This window comes from Ceratotherium simum, chromosome 3, assembly GCF_057802395.1.
Source record: "Ceratotherium simum simum isolate JZ-2026a chromosome 3, ASM5780239v1, whole genome shotgun sequence".
In the NCBI taxonomy this organism is placed as follows: Eukaryota; Metazoa; Chordata; class Mammalia; order Perissodactyla; family Rhinocerotidae; genus Ceratotherium; species Ceratotherium simum.
Genome location: NC_141902.1, coordinates 71,216,516 through 71,243,428, shown reverse-complemented (window position 1 = coordinate 71,243,428; position 26,913 = coordinate 71,216,516). Strand labels below are relative to the sequence as shown.

Sequence of the window (26,913 nt, the reverse complement as noted above, 5' to 3'; positions counted from 1 at the left end):
AAAATAGGAGATTCAGATGGCCAATAAACATACAAAACGGTAGTAAGTCTTATTAGTCATCAGGAAAATGCAAATTAAATGCACAATGAGGTACCACTACACACGCAGAAGATCGGCTAAAATGAGAGACAGATGATACCAATTGTTGAGTAGGACGTAGAGCAACTGGAACTCCCAGATATACTGCTGATGGGAGTGCAAATTGGTAGAACTATGTTGGAATACTTTTTGGCTGCATCTACTAAAGCATATCTCATGATTCAGCAGTTTTACTCCCAGGTGTACCTATTACAGAAATGCCCACACATATTCACCAAAAGACACATACAAGAATATGCATAGCACCAAACTGGAAGCTAACCAAATGTCCATCAACAGTAGAATGGATAAATAAATTATGTTATATTCACAATCAGTGCAAAGCGAACGAGAAAACAACCACACACAACAACATGGATGTTTGCACAACACCATGTTGATCGGTAGAAGAAAGACACGAAAGAGTACCTACTGCAGGAATGCATTTACATAAAGCTTAAAACAGGCAAAACTAATATGTGCCCTTACAAGTTAGGATAGTCATTTTTCTTTGCAAGGTTTCAACTAGAAGGGGGCATAAGGGAGCCTTCCAGAGTGCTCGCATGTTCTGGTTTTGATCTGGGTGCTGTTACATGGATGTGTTCAATTCATGAAAAATCATCAAGCTGGACACTTATGATTTGTACATAAAACTGAACACTTACAATTTATGCATAGAATAAAATCCCACTGCAAGATAGCTTATAATTTTTCAGTTTATTTTCGATTATACTTGGAGAGGCAGATTTTACATGATAGCTTCAAACCAACCATTGTACGTTAACCAAATTTTACACAAGCCATTTGAAAAAAGATCTAAAAATGTGCTTAGTTATTGGTATTATATAACATTGATCAAGCACCAAGAGTGTGCTGAGAGCTGTACAGACAAACATAGAAAAGACAAGTCCCTGCCTTCTAGGATCTCCGTTCCTTTAGAGTCTCCCGCGTAAAACTTCACTTTACATTTCACACCCTTTTATTCATAAGGCATAAATAAGGAAGTTTGTTGCATTTCTCATTGTTACTTCATTAATAAATATCTAATACCCTTTTCCCCAGTTATACCAACAATTACTAATATCTTTGCCTTAAATACAAATTTCCGTAGTACAATATACAGTATATACTGATTTGGTATTCACACAACTGACCACAATTTTCTTGCAGGTTGGTTATAATATGAAGCATGTTGAATTTCAACATTCACAAATTTTTATACCACTTAACGGAATCGTTTACTGTTGGCAGAGCTTTTTTTGTTAAAAAAAAAAAATGAGATGCCATTGCTCTTACATTGATAAACGGTAAACAAAAACGGCACTGCCTTGATTCCAATAAGGGTATCAGAACTTATGGCACATTCAGAACAGTGAATTTTAGCACATCTATTAAACTAGCCTTGCAGATATCAATCACATAGCCGCATGCCCTAAAGTACTAACAATTTATGATCAGCTAGTAATGGGTGATATAAGTATGATTTGCTTTACAAATACATTTGCAGTTTAAAGAAGAGAGTACTAGTGTAAAATATCTGAAAATTGAGAGCTGGGAAATTTTTTTGCTTTTCTGCAAGGCTGTGTTCAAAGCAAATTCAGACTAGAAAAGAGCATGAAGTGATGCTGCATTTAATCATTGGCTAACGATATCTGATTTCAAAATAAAACCTTAAATAACATCTGATTGTTCATTTTTTAAATGCAAGAGAAATGAAGTGAATTTTCATAGTGTAGTGATTTTAGGCTCAGGCACATTTATGTGGAAATGCCAGAGAGTATGATAGAAGATGGCACCCAGTACAGAAGATAGGCCAGTCCATATGTCACCTGCAGGGACCTCATAGCAGCAGGAGATGAGAGGTCAATTTTAGAGGGATGAGCAGATGTCTCCTTCCCAGCTAGACTCTGGCCTTGCCCCGTTCTGCAAATAAAAGGATGGAGGAGCTAAAGTGCGCCTGGGGTCCAGGGAAAGAAGGCTGTAACGAGCTTGGGGTGAATGGAGAGAAAGGGCCCAACCATGAACTTCACTTTCTCTAGATCCCAAGACCCCAAGCATCCATCAGCTTCAAGCTGTGGCAAAGGTCCTTAACTGGACACCAGACTCAGAACTATCAGACTGAGGATGACCCCTTTCCAGAGGAAACTACTTGCCTTTGAGCCATCACTGTCTGGTTTCTCAGGGGTATTACCAGGTCTGGATGTTTCCATTAGGTGGCAATGATGTTGAGTTGAATTTTAAAGCTACACTGGACTTAGAGCAAGAATAAATTTCTCTGACTACCTCCCCAGTTATGAAAACAGTAGAAGAAAATTCTACAGAGTCCCTTCACTTCCACGTGGGGAGGCGGGGGGTGGGGGGTGCTTACAGTCACGCCCTCCCTGGGTAGCTAGGCACATGGCCCAAAAAGAGCCCATTAGGAATAGAGTCACCCAAGGGCAGTGGCAATAGTGATTTGGTACATCCCCCATCATCCTACCTGGCAAACGGAGGAGTCTGGTTGGGATTTGACAAGATTTTTCTTATCCTGGGTAAGTGCCTCTCCACTTCTCTGCAAATCATAGAGCAAGAGATTGAGAACTACCTATCTCTGATATTCTCATGGCTTAATCTGTAATAAAGGGGAGAGTGGTGGGACTAGGATGTGTTATAAGAGCCATACTGGTTAGGAGGAGAGTTGGGATGGCAAGATTAAGGTAATCAAGTATCCCTTTGGGGTGAGAGAAACAACCTTATTGAATGTGCCCACACTCAAAACAGAGCACCAAAAGACTAAAATTCTGACAATAGATGGTAATATATATATATATATTTTTTTTCATTTTCAATGATAAATCCTCAGTTTTCCTTACTAAGGCTGAAGTTTCAGTCACCTAGTTGAAAATCCATACATAAACATGAGAATAGAAACAGATAACATGAAGACCTCTAAAAATAAGAGTTCACTACAGATGGAAGCATCCATCGTTTATTTGTTCACAGCATGAAATGTTCTGACTACCCCTTATGGTGAACAATAGAATTAGACACGGCAAGCTAAGCACTATTTGGAAGTGTTTAGGATGGATGCTGGACTCCTATTGCTTTAAAATCTGAGATGCTTCCCAAACCTCTCTTTCAGGAATTTAGTATATCACTCAGAGTGATTCTTCTTACTACCAACATTTATTTATATCCCACCTTGTTCTCAGAAGAATTAAGGTAGCTAGTTTCTGTCAATCATTTTTCTTTAACGTGTAACAAGACATTAGAATCAAATGCTGAAAAGGATTCTTTCTGTACAATTATGTCAAAGCACCATTCAACAGGTGGAAACTGAGATCAAATTCTAATGAAATTACAACGGCTTCTTGTACACTGGAGAAACCTTACTCTCAAGTTATTTAACAGACAAGACAATAAACCAAAATCAGGTATTTAGATAGACATATAGATAGATAGATAGATAGATAGATAGATAGATAGATAGATAGATAGATAAATGGTTAAATAGATAATATTTTTTGCACTGCTGACAAGTATTCAAAACTCTGGAGTAGGTGTTAGAGTAGCTGAGAACACCTCAGTGCCTTTATCCTATTATTGACAAGCTTTCAAAATGTTTTTAAAGCCATTGGAGATGGCTGATATCAGGGGTGCACAGAAACCATGGTTAACGGTTAGAATGTCAAAGTTTAGCCATTGTCTCTGCTCTTCAAGGCACAAGGACAAGTTCCAAACTCTTCAACTCATGTGTGAGAAGCAGAGCAGCCAGTACCACCAGGAGATAGAAGCTCAAGGAGTGAAGCCACACACCAAAGCAAGAACGGGAGATCCTTTGGGGCGGCCGTGATTTTTAGATATTGACCTTACACCATTAGCAAGCAGCTCTCCCACATCTTGGGGTGGACACAGGAAGGTCTCCTGGCCGGAATACCTTGGCCTATTCAGCAGAGAGAGCACACTTCATGCCATGCCTGCTTTGGCAGTTCAGCTCCTTCCTACCCTAGGCGCAAGGAAGAAGGTCCAGAATGCGTCCATGAAGATCTGCAATGAAGATCGTAATGATGACAGAAGGGCAAGAATGACAAGTCGGTAGCCCTTGATAAAAGTCAGCAGAGAAGTAACATCCTTTATGGATACATACCTATTATTCACCTGCAACAGTCTAAGAACATTAAGGAAAATAGAACCTCTCCTTTTTCCTTCTCATTTTGCTACCTCCCTTAGCTTCCCCCAAAAGAGGCACGTATTAAATATCTTCTGTATGACATATTCCCCGCCATGAAACTTCATCAAAATGGAAAGAATACAGTTAATTTTCCTGCATTTTTTGTTTGTTTCTTTCTTTCTTTTTGCTTGGAATTCAATTTGTATCTACTGGTAGTCCATTACATTCTTTTGGTAAGAAAAGATATTGCACTTCTAAAAATGCATCCGAATGTAATTAAGTCAAAGCTAATAGGTAGGTAGATTTCTTTCTAGAATGCATACTTTCTGAAGACCATCTTCAGCATTGGCAGAAAAGCCTCCATGATTTCATCTCTATTTCAGCCAACTGTTGCCACACTGCTGCAGTTTTAAACTATGGAGGAAGACATTGCTAGTCACAAGCTGTATGCAACGTCGCCCCCACGGCTCAGGATTTCATCGTGCAGATGGGCACAACGATGACAAGGATGACCGTGCACGCGGCAGCAGCGATCAGAGCAGCTATCTTGCAGACCTTGGCTCGTCTGAACTCGGCTTCTTTACGTTTTAGCAATGAGTCGTAGCCTGGCGTATAAATATCTTCCATCCAATATTCTAAGTTGTTTGGGTTTAAAGATTCTTGCGTCTAAAAGTGAAGAGAAGACGTTAGAAATATACCGAATACTTGCAACCAGGTCCAAGATGTTCTGACAATCGTCACTCCTGAAGCACCTAAGAATTGTCTGCAGCTGGCGGTTAGAGATGACCGAGGCATCCACCACTGCCCACCAGCCCTGGCCTGAGACCGGCTACCAAGGACTCCGGCTCCCACACATCAGAGATTGCACCTGCCCTCCCTTACTGCAAATGTCATCATGTTTTTCACACAGGGAACCCCATGACTCCTCCATTTATGAGCAAGCAAAATAGGGCAGAGACAAACAAGACTTTAAACTTTAAGGGCATACAACCAAGAACAGGCTGGGCCTGCCGTAGGGGAAGCAGGGAAAGTCTGAAAAATATTCTCCACTAACAGTCCCGAAGAACAGAGCCGTTTGAAGCAAGACTATTGTATCATTCTGATTCAGTTCCCAGTTCCTTGGGAAAGCTTCTACTGAAAAATCAAAGGCATCTCTCAGATAAGCAGTTCAAACAAAACGTAAAATATTTCAATTTCAAACATTTGTCTGAGCAGGTCAGGCCACTGCTCAAAGTCAGGGTCTACAGACCGGTGGCAGACCGTCCCCATGCCAGGTGCAGCGTCCCCAACGGAAGAGCCCCCACCAACATTTGTCTCCCGGTCTCCCTGAGATTAATGAACTGTCTGCAGGAGAAATATCATATTTAACCTGCATTGCTCATGAATCCCATTCCCCATTGATGGTTATAATCTATTTCCATAAAGAAAGGCAGTGTTCTCACTTTATGGCAAGCATTTAATAATGTAAGTGTCACATAAAAGCAACAACACATTGCAATTCCAAGTGAGGTCACCTAAATCTTTGAAACACAAACAAAATATCCATTTTGAAGATTTTCTCAGATTACTTAATGCTCATAAACACAGGCACATTAAAAATCACATACACACACACACACACAGGATTACAAAACAAACCCTCCACAAACTTAACGAAACTCAATCGTACCATGTTATTGGTGGAATGTTGATGATTCTAACCCATGCTAGTCATCCTCCACCTGTCCTTCTAGACTCATTCTCTGCTCTTTTCCGCCTTGCTCTGTGATCCCAGGAGACTGGCCTGTAGAAACACATCTATGGGGCTCCCAGGTGGGTTCAGTCAGTGGGATGGGGTGTTTACTCCCCCGGCTTCCTCCCTGCTGGGCTGCAGTTCGGCAGAGGTTTAGTTTCTATCAAGCACCTGCTCCCAGTCCTGGGGGTCTTGGTGGGTTTCAGAAACAGCTCCTTTCCCTTGGCCTTCACATCCAAGGGTGGCAGCAGCCTCTCCCTGTTCGAGGCTCTAGACCCTGCCCACATCACGGTAACACTCTCTGACTGTGCCGTCTGCTTCCTGTTGGGGCGCTCACTGACCACCCAGGGGCCGTGAACTCCTCTGGCTGCTTTAATGCTCTCCTGTTACTAATGGTCTTCTAGAACAGGGGTCTGCAGACTACGGCCCGTGGGCCAAATCCAGCACAACATGTGCCTTTTACAGCCTACAAGTTAAGAATTGTTTCTACATTTTTAAATGGTTGAAAAAAATCAAAGACGAGTAATAGTTCGCAATATGTGACAATTATATGAAATTCAAATCTCAGTGACCAAAAATAACATTTTATTGGAACATAGCCACACTCAGTCATTTACAAATTGTTGGTGGCTGCTGTTGACAACAGCAGAGTTGAGCAGTTGTGACAGAGACTGTAAGGCCTGCAAGGCCTAAAGTAGTTACTATCCAGCCCTTTACAGAAAGAGTTTGCCAACCCCGTTCAAGTACATTCTATACAACATTGCATAATGAAAAGTGTATGGGACTTAGGAGATCGCTGAAAATTCTCTCAGGTCCCCTTCCTCACTGAGGCATAATGTTTAAAGACTACTGTCAAATTTTTCGTGTTATCTGGAGGGGCAGAGGCAGTACTGGCCATCTAGGATGCCCATCATGAGAAAAAGGACACTCTCAATAACAGAAAAGGCCTTGGAAATGCAGGGTGCTCTGTCCAACCCTACAGCCTTTGCAAGAAACTCCTACTATAACATCCTCTGCTGAGTCCCGGGACCCACAGTCTCCCTGAGCTGCCCACAGCAGTTCTGCTACCGCCCAGCTCTGGCTGTTAGAACGCGTGTCCTCATGCTTGAGCTGTACCCTCCTCTTCCTCAAAACTCTGCCCTCCATGGGCACTTGGGATCAGTCTGCTCCCATAGGCATGAAAGCCCTTCAGCAATTTAAAGGGCACTCTAGAAGGGAGAGATGGATCCAAATGGGCATATTTTGTTGGGGGACTGGTATGCAGCAGTGAGTTGGGTTCAGGCAGAAGGCTGAAGTACCAGCCCTCCCTGCCCTGGAACCTTGAAGACAGGCTGTGGCTATGGAGGTTGAAACAACCACCTCCTCTTCTGAATCTTCCCATGGCTGGCCCAGGAGGTAAACAGTGTGTAAATGACACATCAGATTTTCTCTTCTCCCCTCCAGCTCAGACAGAGGGAAATTGGCTTCCTTTCATAAGTACATATACTTCATGGGCTGCGATTCAGCCTGTGAAATAAACTATTTTTAATTAGTTTTTTCCATAACTGCAAGCTCTAATGATACCAAGTAGCAGAGAGGTAATATCAAGGTTTCAAGGGACACAGGTGAGTGTTCTCAGTTGTCAATTAGGCCTGCCCAACATTGGAAACAGAAATAGGGTTTGCACCTCTGCCTACACCCTCAAGTGGCCACCATCGATGGCGAATCTACCTCTTGACACCAAGGGACCCCAAGAAGATTGTTCAGAGGCTGAAGCTGCCCTAAGACAGTACCTGAGTCTCTGCAAAGCGATCAAAACTAACAGGGTGGTGCCTCTGCCTTTAGCAAGCTCCTGAGGCCCAGTTCGCTTTGCTGCAAAACCCCTCGCAAGGCTATTGAACTCTCTGCTCCCTCCCATTTTGTGCCACTGGATAAACTGTCCTTTGCATTTGTAAGGGATGTCACCTAAAGCTCTCTAATCCAAAGATCTGCTTTTATTTTTCATAATTTTGTCTTTATGCCTATAAACATTGGCACATTAAAATTGCATGTATCTGTAGGGACAAAATCTCCGAGACCCTCCTCTCAAACTTTAAAAAGATGTTTCTCAATCTATGACTCATTCAATTAATCTGACCCTTTCAAGTTCATCCCATGATACTGGTGAAATATTGATTATCCCACTAGTTGAGCTGTTCACACCTCCGGGTCCTTTCTGACTCGCTTGCTGCTCGTGGTATCCTAATACCCATGGATAGTGGTGTGACACCGGTGGCACAGCTGCAGGGGGCCCCACTTGCAGAAGAATCAAATCCTTGCCCAGCCTGCTTGCCAACAGGGCAGTAACAGGAGAGGAAGTGGCCTAAAGGGACAGGTGGCATGCAGCACACACAGGGACGTAACATGCTGGAGGGAAGAGGTGCGAGGACTCTCTCGGGGATGGTCCTGCTGCCGCCACAAACCTCACTCTCAGGATCTGGCCAGAGCTGCCCCTTCCCATAACTGCTGTCATTTAGGGTCCAATATAAACAAATGTCATTGCCGTCATGTTTGTGACATGAAGCTCCACTACACTCATCAACAGAGAAATGAAAAGGTGGAGAGGCAACAGAAGAGAAAGGACATGAGACTTATTGCCCGTTAGTCCAGTATGAATTTAGACTTGTCTGACCTGGGGCAAGTTACTGAGCTTCTCGGGGTCTCGATTTCCTCATTGGTAAACCAGAGATGGCCTTAGCACTTCCTGCCTCAAGGCTGCCCCATCGTGCCCTGAGAGCCTGCTGTGAAAAGCACCGTGCTGAGCTGACTGATTTCAGCATCACTTAATCAGCCCCTAACTGCCTTTTCAGTGCCTACTTAATGCCAAGTACTTTAAATACATTATTTTCATTTCTCACAACGACTCCACAAGTTAGATATTATTATGCCCTTTTAACAGGTGAGGGAACCGAAGCTCAAGGAAGTGAAGTGAATGTCCCAGATCATGCAGCAAATGGGCCAGCCCTGGATTCGAACCCAGCACTGCTGGAATTCCAAGTTCCTTTTTCTCCAACACACTGCACCTCCCACAGCCCTCTCTGCCTTAGAGGGAGGCCATTTCAGGGGGGCCTTGCCATACCAACCCCCACTGGCATCTCTCCAACTGACCTTTGAGTGGCGGGGTCATTCTGGGACCTGTACGTGACCAGCACTATGGGACTATGACCTCACGGCCCACAAAGCTAAACCCACAGATGGGGACAGGGTGCTTCCTGTGCTCCCATGGTGATGTGGAGACAAATAGACGTGGTGTGAATGGAACCAGGTGGAGCTGCCCACCAAAATAAAAGTGTGACCACAACCCAGCCCTGCCTGTGGGTGAACAAAAACACGCCCTCCAGCCACAACTGCATTCACAGAGCTGCCGAGGATGGCTCTTACCTGGGACTGCTCCATATGGAAACATAATCCATAGCTTGGCTCCCACAAATATGCTTATCCCACGTGCTACACATGGAAGGAGAGATCAGCTTGTATTTCATTAAACAGTTTGGCCCAGGTCTTGTGAGCAAATGTGAGAATCTGCACTTGGTATGGAGTCTTAAATGCATCGTTAGCAAATAGGATGGCCAAGGGGAATCAGTCCATCAAGCATTCCCACCGCTAGATGTTTACAAATAAGCAAAACAGCAATCCCCTTGTTAAAAATCTCTGCTCTATGATTTATTAAAGTTCAGAATTCCATGGTGGGGACCCAGGAAGCTGAGGTTGAGGGAGCAGGCTGGTCTAAGCCACCCGCGATCATTCTTGCATCTGCCAGGGCGTGGCTGGGCTCCCCCTGCCGGGAGCAGTGAGAGGCTCACCTGCAGGTCCAGGGCTGTCAGCTTGCCCTTGTCACCCGCGTTCCGCGCATACTCCTCAATGGTCCAAGAAGGCTGGCCCCGCTTCACCTCGGCCAGCTCGGTCAGCCGCATGTCCGTGTACAGGGGGTTGTTCTTCATGTGGGCCTTGAGGGAGGTGGGATAGGGGTGAGGGCTGAACACCTGCTCCACCAGGAAGCCGTCTTTGGGCTGCTTGGGCAGTCGGTGCTGCGGGGGGATGTCGTACTGCCTGTCTGCCTGCAGAGGGGCACAGAGAAGTCCAGAAAAGCAGCATAGATGCCATCGGATTTCACAGTGCATTGGGCCCACGAGCTTGACATCACTAGGCTCTGTAGACACCCAGTTAGCAAAAATGCAGTTATTTACGGACAAATAGAAAGTAGACCAGTACTGGGGGAATTCTCTAAGAACAGCCTATGATGATAATAGTACGAATATGAGCTACCACTTCTGTGCCAGGAAGAGATTATTTTATCTAATCCTCATATCATCAGTATTATTATGACTCCTCATTGTGCAAGTAAGGAAATGGAGCCCAGAAAGACTCAGTAACTTAACCCAGGGTGCACAGCTGCTAAAGGGTGGAGCTGGGATTTAAACCTGATCATTTGGCTTCAGAGAATCTTTGCTTAATCACTGCATATTACTGCCATCTCTTTCTTTTATCAATTTGTACCTGGTACCGAGGAGTAAAAGGTATGGGTCCTTCTCTCAAGGAGCTTGCTGAAACCACTGATGTCATGCTGCTTCTCTGGAAGGAAGAAGCCAAGCCAGAAAGCACATGTTGGGAGCCCCTAGTGATTTTCAGAGATATCTGTATGGCATTCAAGATAAGGGAACAGTCTGGGCACCAGTGTGGAGGTAGGAAGGGGCCCAAAACAGCTGGACACCACTTATGTTCTCAGTCTTTGAGTTTCATACCAGGGGGCTCTACTCTCAGTGAACCCTGTTATAACTGGGGCCTTACGACACTTTCTAAGTTTAGGCTCTCAGATCTCCATATAGATGTCACTTCCTCCAAAAAGCACTCCTTGACCCACCAAGGCTGGGTCAGCGCCCGTCTATGTGACTCCTGAGGACTGCATGCAGACCCCTCTGCCAGTGTTGTCCCACTGACCTGTGACTGCCTGTTTGCCTGTCTGTCTCCTCTACTGGACTGTGAGCTCCTTGAGGGCAGGGCACTGTCCTGTTCCCTTTTAATCCCTGATTCCAGCAAAATCTACCACCAAGTAGAAGGCACTCCATCCATATTTGTCAAAGGGATGGATATCAATGACATGAAGTCATGCATATGAAACAGAGAGCACAGAGAGCTGTGGATGTGAGTCACAGAAAGAGGAAAAGGAAAGACAGGATGTGCGTGGAGGTGAGTGTTGACGAGTAAGGGAAGGAGGTGGGTGTCACGAGAGGGAGAGTTTACGTGTCAGCACGTGATGAGCAAATGAGATGTGAGTGTGAGTGTGTGTATCCCACACGTGGACTGGACCAGAAGCACATGCCCACCTATCGGGAAACCTCTTACCCAAACATAGCACAATATTTAGTGCTTCCAAACCACCAAGCTGGCACTGACACAGAGGAAGCAGGATAAACTTTGCCAAACAAGGAAATGAGGTTCCCTCTTACTTTTTAACTCATCAAAGCCAAGTATCTTCTAAGAGGCTTCACTGATTTATCTACTCTGTTCATCATGGCTACTCAACACTCATAGAGCTCCCACTGTAAGCTGGGCCCGCACTGAGCGGGGGAAGCGGGCAGATGGCAACAACAATGGCAACAGCAGCCACTGCAGTCATAATTACAATCAATTGAGGGCTGACTGTGTGTCCACCGCTATGCTCAGTGCCACACGTGCGTTATCTCATTTCATCTTCTCAAGCACATTCCAGGGTTGTAACTATTATTATCCCCACTATGGATCTGGAAACCCAGGTCAGAGAGGTTGAGAGACTGACCCAGTGGTGCACAGCCAGTAAGTGGTACAACCAGGATTTGAACCTGTTCTTAAAGACAGAAAGTTTAACTGCTGCTCATGCCTGCCTCCCTGCTGCTACCATTACATTCTAACTTGGCAGTCAGTATATATACATAATATATATTTTTTTAATATTTTATTTATTTATTTATTTGAGGAAGATTGGCCCCGCGCTAACATCTGTTGCCGATCTTCCTCTTTTTCTTTTTTCTCCCCAAAGCCCCAGTACATAGTTGTGTATCATAGTTGTAGAGTTGTAGCTCTTCTATGTGGGACACCGCCTCAGCATGGCTTGATGAGCGGTGAGCAGGTCCACGTCCAGCATCCAAACCTGAGAACTCCAGGCCGCCGAAGCTGAGCGTGTAAACTTAACCGCTATGCCACCGGGCCTGTCCCAGTAATATATTTTTAAAATAAAAGTTTGTATCTACTATGTCTGAACAAAGAGGACTAAAGGCCAGAGATCAGAGATCAGCAATAATCCCTTGGAAAGCTTTCAGAAGTTTATGAATTCAGAGGCCTTGAGGGGAACACAGGATCTAGATCAGCACAGAGTAAGTGGACAAGACATTCTTGATGGAGGAATCGTGTGAAGAAAGGTTTGACAGTGGAATGGGGCCTGGCCATCACAGATGCTCAATGAGTATTAACTGAATGAGTGACTGAATGAATGAGCATGGCATTTTTGAGGAAAAACAAGTAGACTCGTCAAGGTAGAGAGGGCCCAGTCTGGGCAAACTAGAGCCTTCCTGCTGGGGAGAAGTACGTGAAATTCCCAGGCTTTAAAGGCCTGGCTGAGAAGTTTGAAATTTTTCACTGAGCAAAGGGGATCCAAGGAACAGTTGCAAATAGGAGGCACTGCACACCCACAAAGTAAAGTTTTAGGATGGTGAACGCAGCAGCAGTCTATGAGACAAGATGGAAGGTGCAGAAGACAAGTGAAAGAGACCAGTTATAAATGTGCCCAAAACTCTCAGGTGGGATGTGGTAAGAGCCTGGACTGGGGGGACAGAAGGTGGATTTAAATGGAAAGGGAGGCAGAGATACAAGAAACATCACTCCAGATAAACCCACAGGGTCTAGTGGCTAAACTGGATATGAGAAAGCCCACAAGGAAAGTCAAAGATCAGGGAGGCCTCCTCAGTTTGGGGAATTGCTAGAATGGTGACACCAGAATGGACACAGTGAGAGGGCACGCTGGCTTTGAAGGAATAGAAAAGTCTAGTCAGGACCTGTAGATTTTGACACTTGGGTAGACATCCAGAGGAACCAGCCTGGAGCAGGTTGAGATATGGGACTGAAGTTCAGAAGGTGGGCCAGGGCTGGTCATCACCATGGGAAGCGCCAGCCCAGAGGTGGTGACAGCCACAAACCAGGAGGGAGAAATCGGGTCAGAGAAAGCAACAAAATGAAGAACACAGCTCATCCCAAATATTAGCAACTTTGCACTGTGCATGTCAAGCAGATCTTTCTCAAGCTTTCAGCTACTCCTGTTGGTTTCACAAGGCTTTGACATTTTACAGATTGGAAACATGGCTAGTTCAGTTTAACTTTATATTTCTATAGAAGCACCTAATAATTTGGGTCCTCTAAATGACTACTTCTCAATGCCATCTAAGACCCAGGGCTCCAGAAACCTGGCTAGACCCTGGCAGACCCTGGCAGAGACATGACAATGGGCCCAGAGGAGAGAAACAACAGCTGGGCATCTCGTTGGAGTAGTGGCACGTGTTATACTCCGGCTTCTCTCCAACACCACATGTTGTAAGTGACAACAGAAGGACAGAGCAGTGGCTGGCACAGTTACCAGAGGGTTCTTTGGGATCAGAAAAAAATCACTTCTTTTATTTACTCTTTTCCCCTACTTTGACCCTGAAAACTGTCTTAGAGCCCAGTCTTCCAAGCTTTTCCTTCTTGGCACGATCTGAGGAATCCAGCCTCTTGCTCTGGCTTTGAGTGTCTGCAGCCCACACCATCTTCACTCCCTCTCTCTAATGGCTGGGTCCTCTGAGACCTCAGGAGGCCTCGTGGTCTGTCCACTGACCTTTAGAATCAAGGAAGGAAACTGAAACAAGCAACAAATTGAAATTGCATCACTTCGGCCAGAAAGAGTTCACTATAACCCATTAGAATGAAGAAGAGTAGCCACAAGTTCCACCAAAACAAATCATCCTTACTGCAGAGGACGGGAAAAAGAACGAGTCCAAGTATATGTGTATGCACTCACTCCAGAACCGACTTGGGAGATGTTGGCTGTAAAGACGCCAGACACGCAAGCTCCCACGAAAAGAACAGAACATACAACCATGTAGGGGAAAAACGTCTAAAAAGCAAAGAAAGACACTATATTAAGAGTTGCTATCCCTGGGTGGTGGAACAATGAATAATTTCCTTATTTATTTTTGCTTACTAATCATCTATTGATCTTATAATGAAAAAACTCAAACTTTTAAAACAACACCACGCATGCAATAAAGTACATGAAAAGGACATATGAGTTAGCCTGCTTTTAAGTCATTTCCCTCGTTTTCTTTGCCTGCATCCTGTTGTTTCAGAAAGGACAGGAAGGCATCATGGTGGTGCTCGCCTGCTCTGACACATTCCCCCTTCCATGAAAATCTGGTGTCCCACACCCGTCCAATATCTGAACTGCGCTTTCTCCTCTCGGCAACATGGCAGCGCAGGCTCCTCCTAGCTGACTGACAACTTGCTGGAACAAACAACCTGCCTCTGCTGTCCTCTCTGTTCTGAGGTGAAAGGCCTGCCAAATCTGGAAGGACAACTAGCACACGGAGGGAAGGCCTCCATCTTGTTTAACGTAATGTTCAAGGCTTGGGAATACACCAGGGCCATGATCAAGGTTGTGCCCAATTATGCGAGCTTAAATTTCAGTTACCTCTTTCGATTTTCGATGCCAGTCCTTATTCTCTCCAGGGCCTCTGTCTTTCATCTCTTCCTCACTGAGGCCCACACGGCTGGTGTACGTGATGGTGCGCCAGTCCCTGGGCGAGTTGGAGATGCTGGCGATTTTGGACTCTGTGGCACTGTTCTCCTCCGTCAGGGACCTAGACGATGGTCTGGTGAAGAGGCTTTTTTTTAAGGCCTTGACACGAAGGCTTTCACTGTTGCTTCCACTGGCGTCAGAGCAGCACCAGTCGGCGGTATTCTCCAGTTTAGGTCCGTGGGAGCCATTGTGTGCACGGAACATCCGGGGAGAGGCACTCTCATCGGACGGAGCCTCGCTCGTCAAGGAATTCAGATCTATCTGCACACTCACCTTCTCAGGCTGCTGCATTTTCTGATCTAATTTATTTAGTTTGCCCAAGACCTGGGAGATTTCCTCGCGGACACCCGACAGTGATTCGAGCTTCCGTTCAATTTCGCCGATCCTGAGCACCAGTTTGCACACACTGGTCTTCAACTCCTCCTCGGAGTGGTGGCTGTTTTCAGGCCGGTTGCCCTTTTCTCCTTTGCTGATGGGGAGTCCATTGGCAATTTTGGTTAGGTTGTGCTCCGGTGAACTGTCACAGTCCGACTTGTGAAGCTGAGACAAGGACCCTGTGCTGTTGTAGCAGGACGACTGTATCACTCCCGTCGAGCCACTGATACTCATGTCATCAAGAAATCGGAAAATATCACTGATGTCATCGCTGACAATTTCCGAGTCATCGTCCGACTGCTTCATGGCGTGCCTGTCACTGTACTTGCCCTGCCCCGAGGTGCACAAGTCTTTGCATTTCTTGGGATCCAGCACATGCTGCTCAGTCTGGGTGCCCACGCTACTGGTGTCTGAGCTGAGCTGCCCGCTGGTGCAGCTAATGCTCTTGTCTTTAAACTTTTTGACTGGTTCGTGCTTCTCCAGGTCAATGGGGGATGAAACCTCTTTAGATTTGAGCCCATTTGGTTTTGCTGCGTAGCCAACAGGGAGAATTGGCTGTTGATCCTTTGGCGTGAGGTAAGCCGGGCGCCTATCTGGGCCTGGGAAATTGGGGGTCTGGCTGCTGGAATTTGGATAGCATAGCTTCTCCTCAGAGGGATTTCTATTGAAAAAGGACCGTTCAAAGTCAGGGACTTCTTCGGTGTTTAGGCTCCAGCTTTTGGCTGGCCAGGGGGTCTGCTTGCCTGGCCTCCCTGGACAGCGCCTGGCTTCCTGGGTCCCCATCACTGGAGTGGGTCCAAAATACGTGGAAGCTTGAAGGTCATCCAAGCTTTCATGCTTTGCCCGCCTTTTGTCAGGAACAGGGGAATACACGGGATTCAGGTACTGGCTATTGTAGGGCATTTCAAAGCTGTGATTAAAGAAGGGCGTCTTGTGGGGCTCCTTTCGACTCTGGGGTTCCCCATGCTCACCGTCCGCCTTGCTAGCGGGGCCAACCAAACTGGGGGACACGGCCATCAGATTGTGAAAATCCTCTTTGAAGATGTTCCTCTTCTGGACACAGGACTGGACCACAAACGGCTCCTCGTTAGAAATGAAAGTCTCCTTGAGGCCCTGGTTGACCGGCAGGGAGTCCTGATCGGAAATGGACTCGCTCTCAATGTTCATGGGGAAGTAGGTTCGCTGCATCTCACAGGGCTGAGGGCTGGCGACCGAGTACGGGGCCAGGGCCTGCAGCCTGTCCAGGGACGCAGCCCGGGTTTTCACCTCTTTGCTGACGCCCAGCAAGAAGTTGGGTTCGGAGGCAGGGACAAACTGCAGACAGTCCTTGCAGTCCATCTTCTGGCACTTGGACGACTGTCTGGTGGGGTAGCCGCGGCTGAAAGGCCTCTCGCTCAGCTCACAGTTCAGGGGCTCACACTCGGCCGAGGTGCAGATCTCCGTGTCGGACCTGCACGATTCGAAGGATGCCTCCTTCTTGCGCACCTTCTGCCGGCCAGTGGGCAGCTTCTCCCTGGCGGCGCCCCCATTCATTTGGATCAGGTTGAATATCGTCACAATATCTGCTGCCACCATGATTTTCTTTGATTGCTGGTTATTCACGGTGCATTTCATCTTGTCCTTGAATAACGTGGCTGGAAAATTGGGATCGAGACAAGCCGTGTAGAAGAGCACGCTTCTCAGCTTGGCAAGCTGGGACAGATCAAAGCGGGCACACAGTGATTTGCACAGGTCCTGGTAGGAGACGGTATTTTGCTTGCTGTCCAGTTCCTCCAAGATCTTCACCAAGAAGAGGGAAGTTTCCTGACTGGCCTCCATGATTTAGAATTTCAAAGGCTCACTGACTACACTGAAACTTCGAATCAGTTCTACAGTGACGATATCGAAAAAGAGAGGGAGGAAAAAGAGGGTTATCAACACCAGTGGAGTTTTAAGTCAAGCTTGTTATGAACCACATAAAGAAATATAAGGAAAAACTTTCTAATGATTAAAAATGTATTAAGAGCTTTAAAAATATTTATAACATACAACGTTGTAATTCCCTTCCCAGGAATCTACCTTAAAGAAAGGATCAATGATGATGATTTATACATAAAGATGTTCACTATGATGGTATTTATAACAGTGAAAAAAAAATAAAACATCTTAAATATCCAAATAATAGGGGAAGGCATAAATAAAACACGTTATGATATACAATGCCTTTTTACAAACATTAAAATTACGTTAATGTACATCCTAGGGCCGGCCCCATGGCTTAGCGGTTAAGTGCGCGCGCTCTGCTACTGGCGGCCCGGGTTTGGATCCCAGGCACGCACCGACGCACCGCTTGTCCGGCCATGCTGAGGCCACGTCCCACATACAGCAACTAGAAGGATGTGCAGCTATGACATACAACTATCTACCGGGGCTTTGGGGAGAAAAAGGGGGGAAAAAAATGTACATCCTTACAATGGAATACTACTCATCGATAAAATGGAACAAACTACTAGTACATGCAACAATATGCAAGAATCTCAGTTGTGTTGTGCTTGAATGAAAGAAGCCAGAGTCAAAAGGCTACATCCTATACGATTCCACTTTAATGACATTCTGGAAACAGATCCGTGGTTGCCAGGGGCTGGATGTGAGGTGAAGGGGTGGCTATAAAGGGGGACAGAGAAATTTTCTGGGGTGATGGAACTGTTTCACATCTTGATTGCGGTGCTAGTTATGTGACTGTACGAATTTGTCAAAATTCATGGAACTGTGTGCTAAAATCTGTGCATTTTACTATGTGTAAACATCACCTTAATTTAAAAATTACATAATGAAAACTTTTTATGACAAAAGAAGACTATGATACAATATTAAGTGAAAAATATGAAAATGTATTTGTACAAGGAGCAAGACCTTAATTATATAAAATTATATATTCTTGGAAATGAATATGAAAGAAAATAATATACACTAAAACGTTAATGGTGGTTACGTTTGGATTGTAAATATGGATTTTTTTTCTGAATTAGTAATCTTTGTTCCTCAATATTTTATTATGCAAATTTTCAAACATACAGTAAAGTTGAAAGAATGTTATAGTGAACACATATATATCCACCATCTGGATTCTACTATTAACATTTTGCTATATTTGCTTTGTCACATATCTATCCATCTACCCTTCATCAAGCCATCTTACTTTTTTAACGCACGTCAAAGTAAATTGCAGACATCTGTACACTTCCCCTAAACATTTCATCATGCATATCATTAACCCAAGTTCAGTATACAGTTTTTCTTTTAATATAAGATTTACATATAATGAAGTGCACAACTCTTAAGTGTGCATTTGCTGAAGTTTTGACAAATGTGTATGCTTGTGTAGTAACCAAACCCCTATAAAGATCTAGAATGTTCCCATTTCCCCAGAGAGTTCCCTCATGCCCTTTCTCATTCAACCACTGTTCTTATTTTTTATAGGTAATGTTTATTTTTTCTTTATAATTTCCCACTTGTTCTAAAATATCTACAATAAGCATGTGTTATTTTATAATCACCAAACAATAATAAATCTTACTTTGAAATGGAAAGAAAAAGCTACATTAACTAATCTTGGATGGAAAAACTAAAAGCATCAAACCAAAAGTTTAACCGAATTTCATAAGAGAAAGCAAAGCTCATTGATCAACACAGCCCCACGTTCTGAAATTTACAACAAAACATCATATTACACAGTGTGTTAGCTTCCTCAGCCCCACCCTGCTTAGAAAAGGCATTTTGATGGTTGGCTTATTGATTTTAAAGTTGACTCAGTCCACACAGGTCCAGCCCATTTTCTAGGGGAGCAGTGTCTTTTCTTTGGGTTAAATTTCAGCTGCTCTCACCAATGGGTTCTCTCTCCATCCTGAGGGCAGTGTTCCCAATGGGTTTCTATACACGTTAGCGTGTCCTCTCCCTGTCTGCAGGGACACGCAGAGACCAGTGGCTTGGATTTTCTTGTATGGAAAAGGCAACGAAGACCTGAGAGGTTTTGTTCCTTTCCAGAACAAGTCACTGGGAAACCCACCTCTCCCGCGCAGCACCCCCTGCCCTGCACCAGTCATCGAATCCATCTGATGAAAGCATCCTGTGTCAGGATGTTCTGGTTCGTTAGAGGTGTGGACAACCCGTCACACTTGAGCTTCAGGTAAACAAACGTGCACAGAAAGCCGAGCAGCGGATGAATGGACGCAATCGAGGGAAAAGCAACACAACTCACGCACATCGTGTTTTACAGCTTTGATGACACAAAGCACTTTCACAGACACTCTTTTCTTGAATTCCTAAAAAACCTTAAGAAGCCTCTTTCACTTTTATTATTACTCTCTGACAGATGAGGAACAGGCTTGGAGAGCTTAAGGAAGCAACTGGGAGCAACGAGAACCAGAGCCAGGACCTCCAGGCCACCCCCACGCTGCGCTCCCCTGTGCCTCCCAGGAAAACCCACGACTGCTTCCCTGCAAGGCTGTCTCTACTTTGCATGGCTAAAGAATTATGAATCCAGGTCAAAAAGGGTATTTGGAAAACCAAGGCCAGTGTCTCCTAAAGTGGATAAAGGAAACACAAGTGATCTGCTAAATCTAAGTCATTTTTTATTAAAACTGAAATTTGGGAGCTTATGAACGGAGCAGGGACGTGCCCTCATGCAAATGGGTGCGTGGACACATGCGGGGCACGTGTGCGTCTGACGATTAATCATCATCATAGACACACTCCATATGGATTTCTTTTTTTTTTTTAAAGATTTTATTTATTTATTTTTTCCCCCAAAGCCCCAGTACATAGTTGTCTGTCATAGCTGCACATCCTTCTAGTTGCTGTATGTGGGACGCAGCCTCAGCATGGCTGGAGGAGTGGTGCCTCGGTGCGCACCCGGGATCCGAACCCGGGCCGCCGGCAGCGGAGCGCACGCACTTAACCGCTAAGCCACGGGGCCGGCCCTCCATATGGATTTCTATCATACGCCAGAAAACCAGAGAGGAGTAAGGAGCAAAAGGGGGGCTCAACTGAAAAGTCGATTTCTAGGCTCTCCACAGTGTCATAGGAGGCAGCCTGCAGCACGTGGCCCCTGGCAGCTACCTCACCGGACCACACAAGAACTCTGCGGTGTGGGAAGAGCACTCCCATCTTGCAGATGAAGAAACTGAGGAACTGAGAGGGGGGCTAACTGTCCAATCCAGAGAGGTGACATGAGTTGCCTCTGGGTTAGGGGCCCAAGTGGACTATGACCCAGGCTAATGATGCTGTTGAAGGAGCACCAGGCTCAATCATATGCCAGGAATAGCCTCCATCACCATGTGATGGAATTGAAGGGGGGGCAGGGGGGGCCACTATAGCCTGACCACCTACTATGTGCTGGTACTTTACACAAAATGTCGACAGAAGCCTGGAGAGGGAGGTACCACCACTCTTCAATCTATTCAAGACAAATGAGGGCAATGAGGCTACAGAAATTACACCAAGAGCAACATGCGTGATCTGAAGCCAAATCTGGTTAAATCCAAAGCCCTGGCTCTTTAGTCAGTGACAAAAGAGCAAGGCAGAAACATCAGCCTGAAACTTCTGGGAGCTGAGTAAAACTGCCAAGGAACAGGTATGTGTGTGTGTGAGAGACACACACACAGAGACACACACTCACACATGCACAGACACATTCATACACTCACACACATCACAGACACACATGTACACAGTCACACACATACAGAGACACACACAAATCACACACAGAGACACACTCACATACATACACACACACTCACACACTTGCACAATTCTCAGCCATACATCCACATTCGCACACTTCACACATGTACACATGCTCCTACTCCCACACTCACATACATATGCACACACACTCCTATCCACGCCCTTTATCTCTTTGGTCTCTCTTAGCTCAGCCCTCAGGGCTTGAACATTCTTAAGCTCGCAGCACAATCGGATGCATGTTTGGGAAAGGCCAAGAAGCCAACGCATCCACCCTCTCTGGAGTTTGGGAGGCGACCCCCAGTACATCACCTCCTGGCAACCAGTTTCTCACGAATCACAGTAAATACCTGGAGACGGCAAGCACCAGCCACGGCTGCGTGGCACCTCCACCGGGCAGGATAAGCCCCACAGGCACTGAGGGGTACACGGAACCCACCCCGCAGCCTGGGGAGCTACATGTTGAGGAACGCCATGCCCCCCATGGGCAGGGAAACCAGCAGGAGGAGCCAGGAGCAGCTGGGCATCTGGAAATCAGACCCCATCGGGACCCCATCAGGCCCAACTAACCACCTGGCTCCCCCAACGAGGCCCAGGCCTCCCCTCCCTGCATCTCCTACAGATCACTCTGCATTGCCCACAGGAAGGCCTGGGTCCCCTCACTGCCCACACTCCCGGAATCCTGCTTCTCTCCCAGGCCCTCCTCAGACAGCCCTCTTCCCCCAGTCTCTCACTGGTCCCCAGAGTTTAAATCACTTGTTCCCTCCTCAGTGGGAGCAGCCCTCTGCCTGTGCCTTGGTTATAGCATTTCCCACAGAGGGAAGATTTGCCTGGAATGGTTTAAAACAAATTGAGATCTGGTCCCTCAACCCTAGATCAATTAAATCAGAATTCCTGGGAGGGGTCCAGAACATCAGAGTTTTTTAAAGTCGCCCAGGTATTTCTGAAGCGTGGGCCTTCAGACTGAGGGATTGAGAAGCCCCATCTAGAAAGTAGAGGGCTGGGTTTTGTGAGAGGTAGTGAAACCTAATGGTTGAGAAGATGAGCGATGGGGCCCACAGACCTGGGCTTAGATTCCAGCCCTGCCCATCACCAGCTACGTGACTGTAGCTAGTAGGCCGTCTACAGCTCCCAAACTCAGTTTCCTCATCGGTAACAACGGGTTTAATTAGCAAGTACACGTAAAGCACTTAATGAAGTGTCTCCCAAATGACAGCTATTCACCAAATGACAGCTGTCACTCACAGAATAGCTGTGGCAGTGGGGGTTCTAGTAGTCTCAGTCAGTTTATGCCTCACAGTGCCCCCTGCAGGTTATGAACGAGGACTACATAGGTATTTTTTGAAAAATGACTCCATTCTATACAAAGAGCAAGACACGTCTGCCAAAAGCAACATTTTGGCCTCTCTATGTTTACACTTTTAATGTCTTCAAAGACTCTTAGTTTCCTACTGTAGAAAAGCCATGAGTTACTGCCTTTGGATTACACACCACCTCAGAGGGAAAAGAACAAGTTGTCTATGGAGTTCATTATTCATCTCTTTTTTAAATAGGAGGAGAGTGCATAAACTGATTCCATGAGGAAGTTCTGAAGGCCAGAGGTTGGATGTGTCCACTCAGGATAAATAGACGTGTCCTCTCAGCCGCCTTCCCACACAGTACTGTAAGGCCAGCCCGGCCCCTCCTCATCACCTACCTGGTGCCCACCCCATGCATCCGCCTTGTCTTTCCTTGAAGATTCTTCAGGAATTCAGCCTTCACACACATTCTTAGCACCAGGATGAACATGACACTCTGCTAGGCACAGCTCAAAAAGATAAGGGGGCTACTGTGACAGAGCCCACCATCTCTGAGAAGAAAACAATCGTTAGGGTCAGCGTCAGATGGGACCACAGTGAGCAGCCAAGCTAAGCCCTCGTTTTTTTGTGTTTTTTTTTTGGTGGTGTTTTTGTGTGTGTGTGTGAGGAAGATCAGCCCTGAGCTAACACCCATGCCAATCCTCCTCTTTTTGCTGAGGAGGACTGGCCCTGAGCTAACACCTATTACGAATCCTCCTCCTTTTTGTTTTTCCCTTTTTCTCCCCAAATCCCCAGTAGATAGTTGTAGGTCGTAGTTGCACATCCTTATAGCTGCTGTATGTGGGACGCGGCCTCAGCATGGCCGGAGAAGTGGTGCGTCGGTGCGTGTCCGGGATCTGAACCCGGGCCACCAGTAGCGGAGCGCGCACACTTAACCGCTAAGCCACAGGGCCGGCCCCTAAGCCCTCGTTTTTACCAGTTGGAAAACTGGGCCCAGTGCCATAACTCTTCAAAGGCACGCGGAGAGTTGGTGGCAGAATTGTCCCCAGACCCAGGGTTCCTGACACCGAGCCTATTTTCACAGGTGTCCACGCAAAATGCCAGTCCTGAATGTTAGGTGCCAGAGAAGTACAAATAGCTGGGAGCCTATGAAAGGGTGATGAATTCCAGCCACAGGGAAAGGGAAAAGCTGACTACACAGAGCAGAAGCCTTCTGCAATGGCCTCAAGACTAAAGAGGAGAGGGGTGTTTGATGGTCTAGGGGACAGGGACAAAGTAAGGAGTCCAGGCAGAGGGCAGGAGGCGAGAAGGTGCAGTGGGGCAGGGCAGAGTCTGTCTGTTTGGTCAGGATGGAGAGAGGGAGGCAGAGCTAGACAAGCAGAGGGGCTTTAGAGAGGGCACGGCACTGAATCTGGGCTGGGCGTCTGGAATCGATTCTGTAGGCAGTGGGAGCTGGGAGCACGGACAGAGCAGGTGCTGGAGGGGCCAGGCCTGCAAGTGAGGATGAGCACTCAGCCTACAGGATGCGCAGACTGGGATCCACATTCTCTTTCCTTCAACACCTCCTGTATCTGCAGGGCCAGGAGAACTCCAGGCTCTTCTAACTCCGGATCCATGGCTGTTTCTACTACACAACAGTCTGTGTTTCGGGAAGGCCAGGAACCAGATGCCGGATTTTTTTCCCATTACTCATGGCACCTTGTACATTTCTCATGTCACACTCCAGGTATGACAAATGTTGTTGTCCAGTCTATGAGGCTAAAATGAATGTCCACCTTTTCACAACCTTATGCATTTTTAACTGCTCAAAGTGTTGACATCTGATGTTGATCAAAATGGAGCAGAAGAAAGAAAGATACCATTTAAGGACATAACTGGCAGGATTGCTGCATGAATCTTTGGCCAGAAGACAAGCTCTCTGAATTTCATTTCCACCAACTCACTTAAAGGTTTCACCTCCCCTCTGCCAACAACCCCAAAATCTGATGATGAGAACAAATGATTAAACCTTGAACTGGATTAGCAAAACCCAACTATAAAGTGTTCTTATCAAAGCTTTCCCATATGCCATAATATATTGATCTTTCAGAAACCGAAATAATGTGCCGAGATAGAGCATGGCCCCAATTCTCTCACTTCACGCTCCTGAAAAGCATACTGAGAGAGAATTTGTCTACAACATTTGCATAATCCCTGCCTGCTTGTGTTTTGGATTTTGTTTTTTTCCAGGATGATGCTTACTATTGTGATTCAGTGAAACTATGGATTCAAGGAAACTATAAAAGGAAGGTATTAATTTAGGAATCTAAAATTTATGGTTGGGAATTTCTACAGTCCCTTGTGTCACCTCTAATAAAATTTCAAACTGAAGGGAGACCCCTTTCTCTCCTAGAGGCAGCTTTATTCCACAAAAACTGCTAAACAGGGCAGCACGGAGTTGGGAGGGGGGCTACGCTTCTGTTTGCCAAGATGTATCCCTGCAGAGCGCAACGCTGGTCTGAGTCTTTGATTAAGAAGTCAAGACATTATGAAACAATCTACAGATCTGGCAAGAAGGCAAGCTTAGAAAATGTGAAAAGCCTCTCACTATAAACTCCTTGAAATGCTGGATAAAATACCATTTTTCCCCCTTAACATGTGTAGCTAAGCTTGCAAGAGAACAAGGTAAATGTCCAGGTGCTAGAAACAGAAAGGACTGAAAATCACAGAGGTAAGCAGGAGAGCTGGTAGTGTGGCTGCTCTGGGGGAGGGGCAGGGAGGGTTCCTGCTCAATTAGAACAGAAAAGGCCCTCCATGAGATGATGAGTGGGAACACAGATGTCTGCTTAAAGCTGGGACCCTTGAGGAACTGTTCTCTAGCTCTAAGTGAAAGTATGAAATAGAGAAAAAATCTGCTCATGAGCACAGGAAACAAGGAAACTTGCTAGCCTCTGCCTTGGTTTTAGGTTAAATATAAGTGCAAAACTGCTCTGGACCATCAAGGGTGCCCCACAGAGAAAAGAAGCCACACAAAAGTTGAATTACATTTTTAGAAATTACAACACACAGCAGGAAATACTCAACAGTGAGTAAGAGTTAGCAGACACAAAATAATGAGGAGGATTGATACTTTACAAAATGGCGGGGAGGGGGGCAGCCCTGTGGCATAGTGGTTAAGTCTGGCACACTTCACTTCAGTGGCCCAGGTTTGCAGGTTTGGATCCTGGGCATGGACCTACACCACTCCTCAAGCCATGCTATGGCAGCAACCCACATACAAAATAAAGAAAGATTGGCACAGATGTTAGCTCAGGGCTAACCTTCCTCATCAAAAAAAAAAAAAAAAAAAAGAAAAAACTTCAGGAAATGGAACAGCAATCTTAAAGAAAGCTGTAAGTATATTTAAAATAAGTAAAAATATTTTAAAAATTAGGAAATCCAAATAAAAGAAGACACTGTGAAAAAAACAACGTACAGATCTGGAAAAGAACCAAATAGTACTTCTAGAAATTAAAAATAGTAATTGAAATAAAAATTACAATGGACAGATCAAATAACATATTAAACATAAGTAAAGAGAAAATTAATGAACTGGAAGGTAACTCTAGGGGAATTTAGCAGGATGCAGCACAGAGATACAAAGCCTTGAAAAATATGAAATTGAGGTTAAGAGAGCATAGAAGGAGAAGTTTTAACAAACGTCTAATAGGAGTTCCAGAAAAAAAATAGAGACAATGGTAGAAAGTCAGTAACCAAAGTGATAATGTCTAGGAATGCTCTAGAATTAGAAATATGAATCCTCAATTCAAAGAGGAAGTTAAACCTCGAATAAGACATATAAAAATGAATTCCCCAAAGCATATCATATTGAAACTGAAGAATACCAGAATCAAAGAGAAAGCTTTAAAATTGGGGGAGGGAGGGTAGTAAATTACCCAGAAAAGAATAAAAATAAAAATAGATTTTTTCAAGAATAAAAATAGAGACCAGAAGCCATAGGAATAAAACACATTAAGTGCTAAGGAAAAATAACTTATAGTTTGTAATTCTATTACCAGATAAACTATTGTTCAGAAATAAAGTAAAAAAAAATTTTCAGAAGAAGACAAAGAGTTTGTCACTCAATTCCTCACGGTAAAAACTACTAAAGAAACTCTTTTAGAGAGAAGGAAAGTGAACCCAGATGCAAAAAAACTAGTAAACATGCAGTTAATTCTGAACATATATCAACTGTATAAAACTATATCAGGGACTAATTTTAGAGGTAAAATAGAAGGGGGAGTGATAAGGGCTAAAATTTTCTAAGCATTACCTTGTATTCTCTGGAGGAGCAAAGGGATGTTAAGTAAATTTATATGTTAAGTCAAAAATGTATGTTAGAAAAACTTATGGATAACCACTAATAGACAGGAAAAAAATGTAGAACTTAATGTAGGACTTCTAAACCAATGTAGAGAAAACAGGGAATAAATAAAATTGAACCAATTAATAGAAGGTGGGAAAGCAGGGAAATAAAGAAGTAAAGACAAAGTAAGGCAAGAAAAAATCACGAATAAGATGACAGAATTATTTCCAAATACATCAAATCACAATAAATGTAAATAGGCTAAATTTACCAGATAAAAGACTGTGTCTCTCAAATGGGATTTTTAAAAATTAAAAAAAAAAAAAAAAATTGCAGTCACATGCTACCTATAAGAGACATACCTAAACATGTTGTCATACAGAGGTTGAAAGTATTAGGATGAAATAAGATAGT

General features: G+C 45.0%; 1 protein-coding gene across 1 annotated transcript in view; it reads right to left on the bottom strand.

Annotated features, from left to right (window-relative positions):
• Positions 1–769: 769 nt before the first annotated feature.
• Positions 770–26,913, bottom strand: part of MINAR1 (membrane integral NOTCH2 associated receptor 1) — a 38,025-nt gene continuing 11,881 nt past the window's right edge. The window contains exons 2-4 of the mRNA XM_004421887.3: positions 14,671–17,021; positions 9,782–10,036; positions 770–4,894 (exon numbers count right to left, since the gene is read on the bottom strand). Coding sequence (XP_004421944.2) covers positions 4,697–4,894; positions 9,782–10,036; positions 14,671–16,971 — 2,754 coding nt within the window. The 5' untranslated portion in view covers positions 16,972–17,021 and the 3' untranslated portion in view covers positions 770–4,696. The remainder of the gene's footprint in view (positions 4,895–9,781; positions 10,037–14,670; positions 17,022–26,913) is intronic.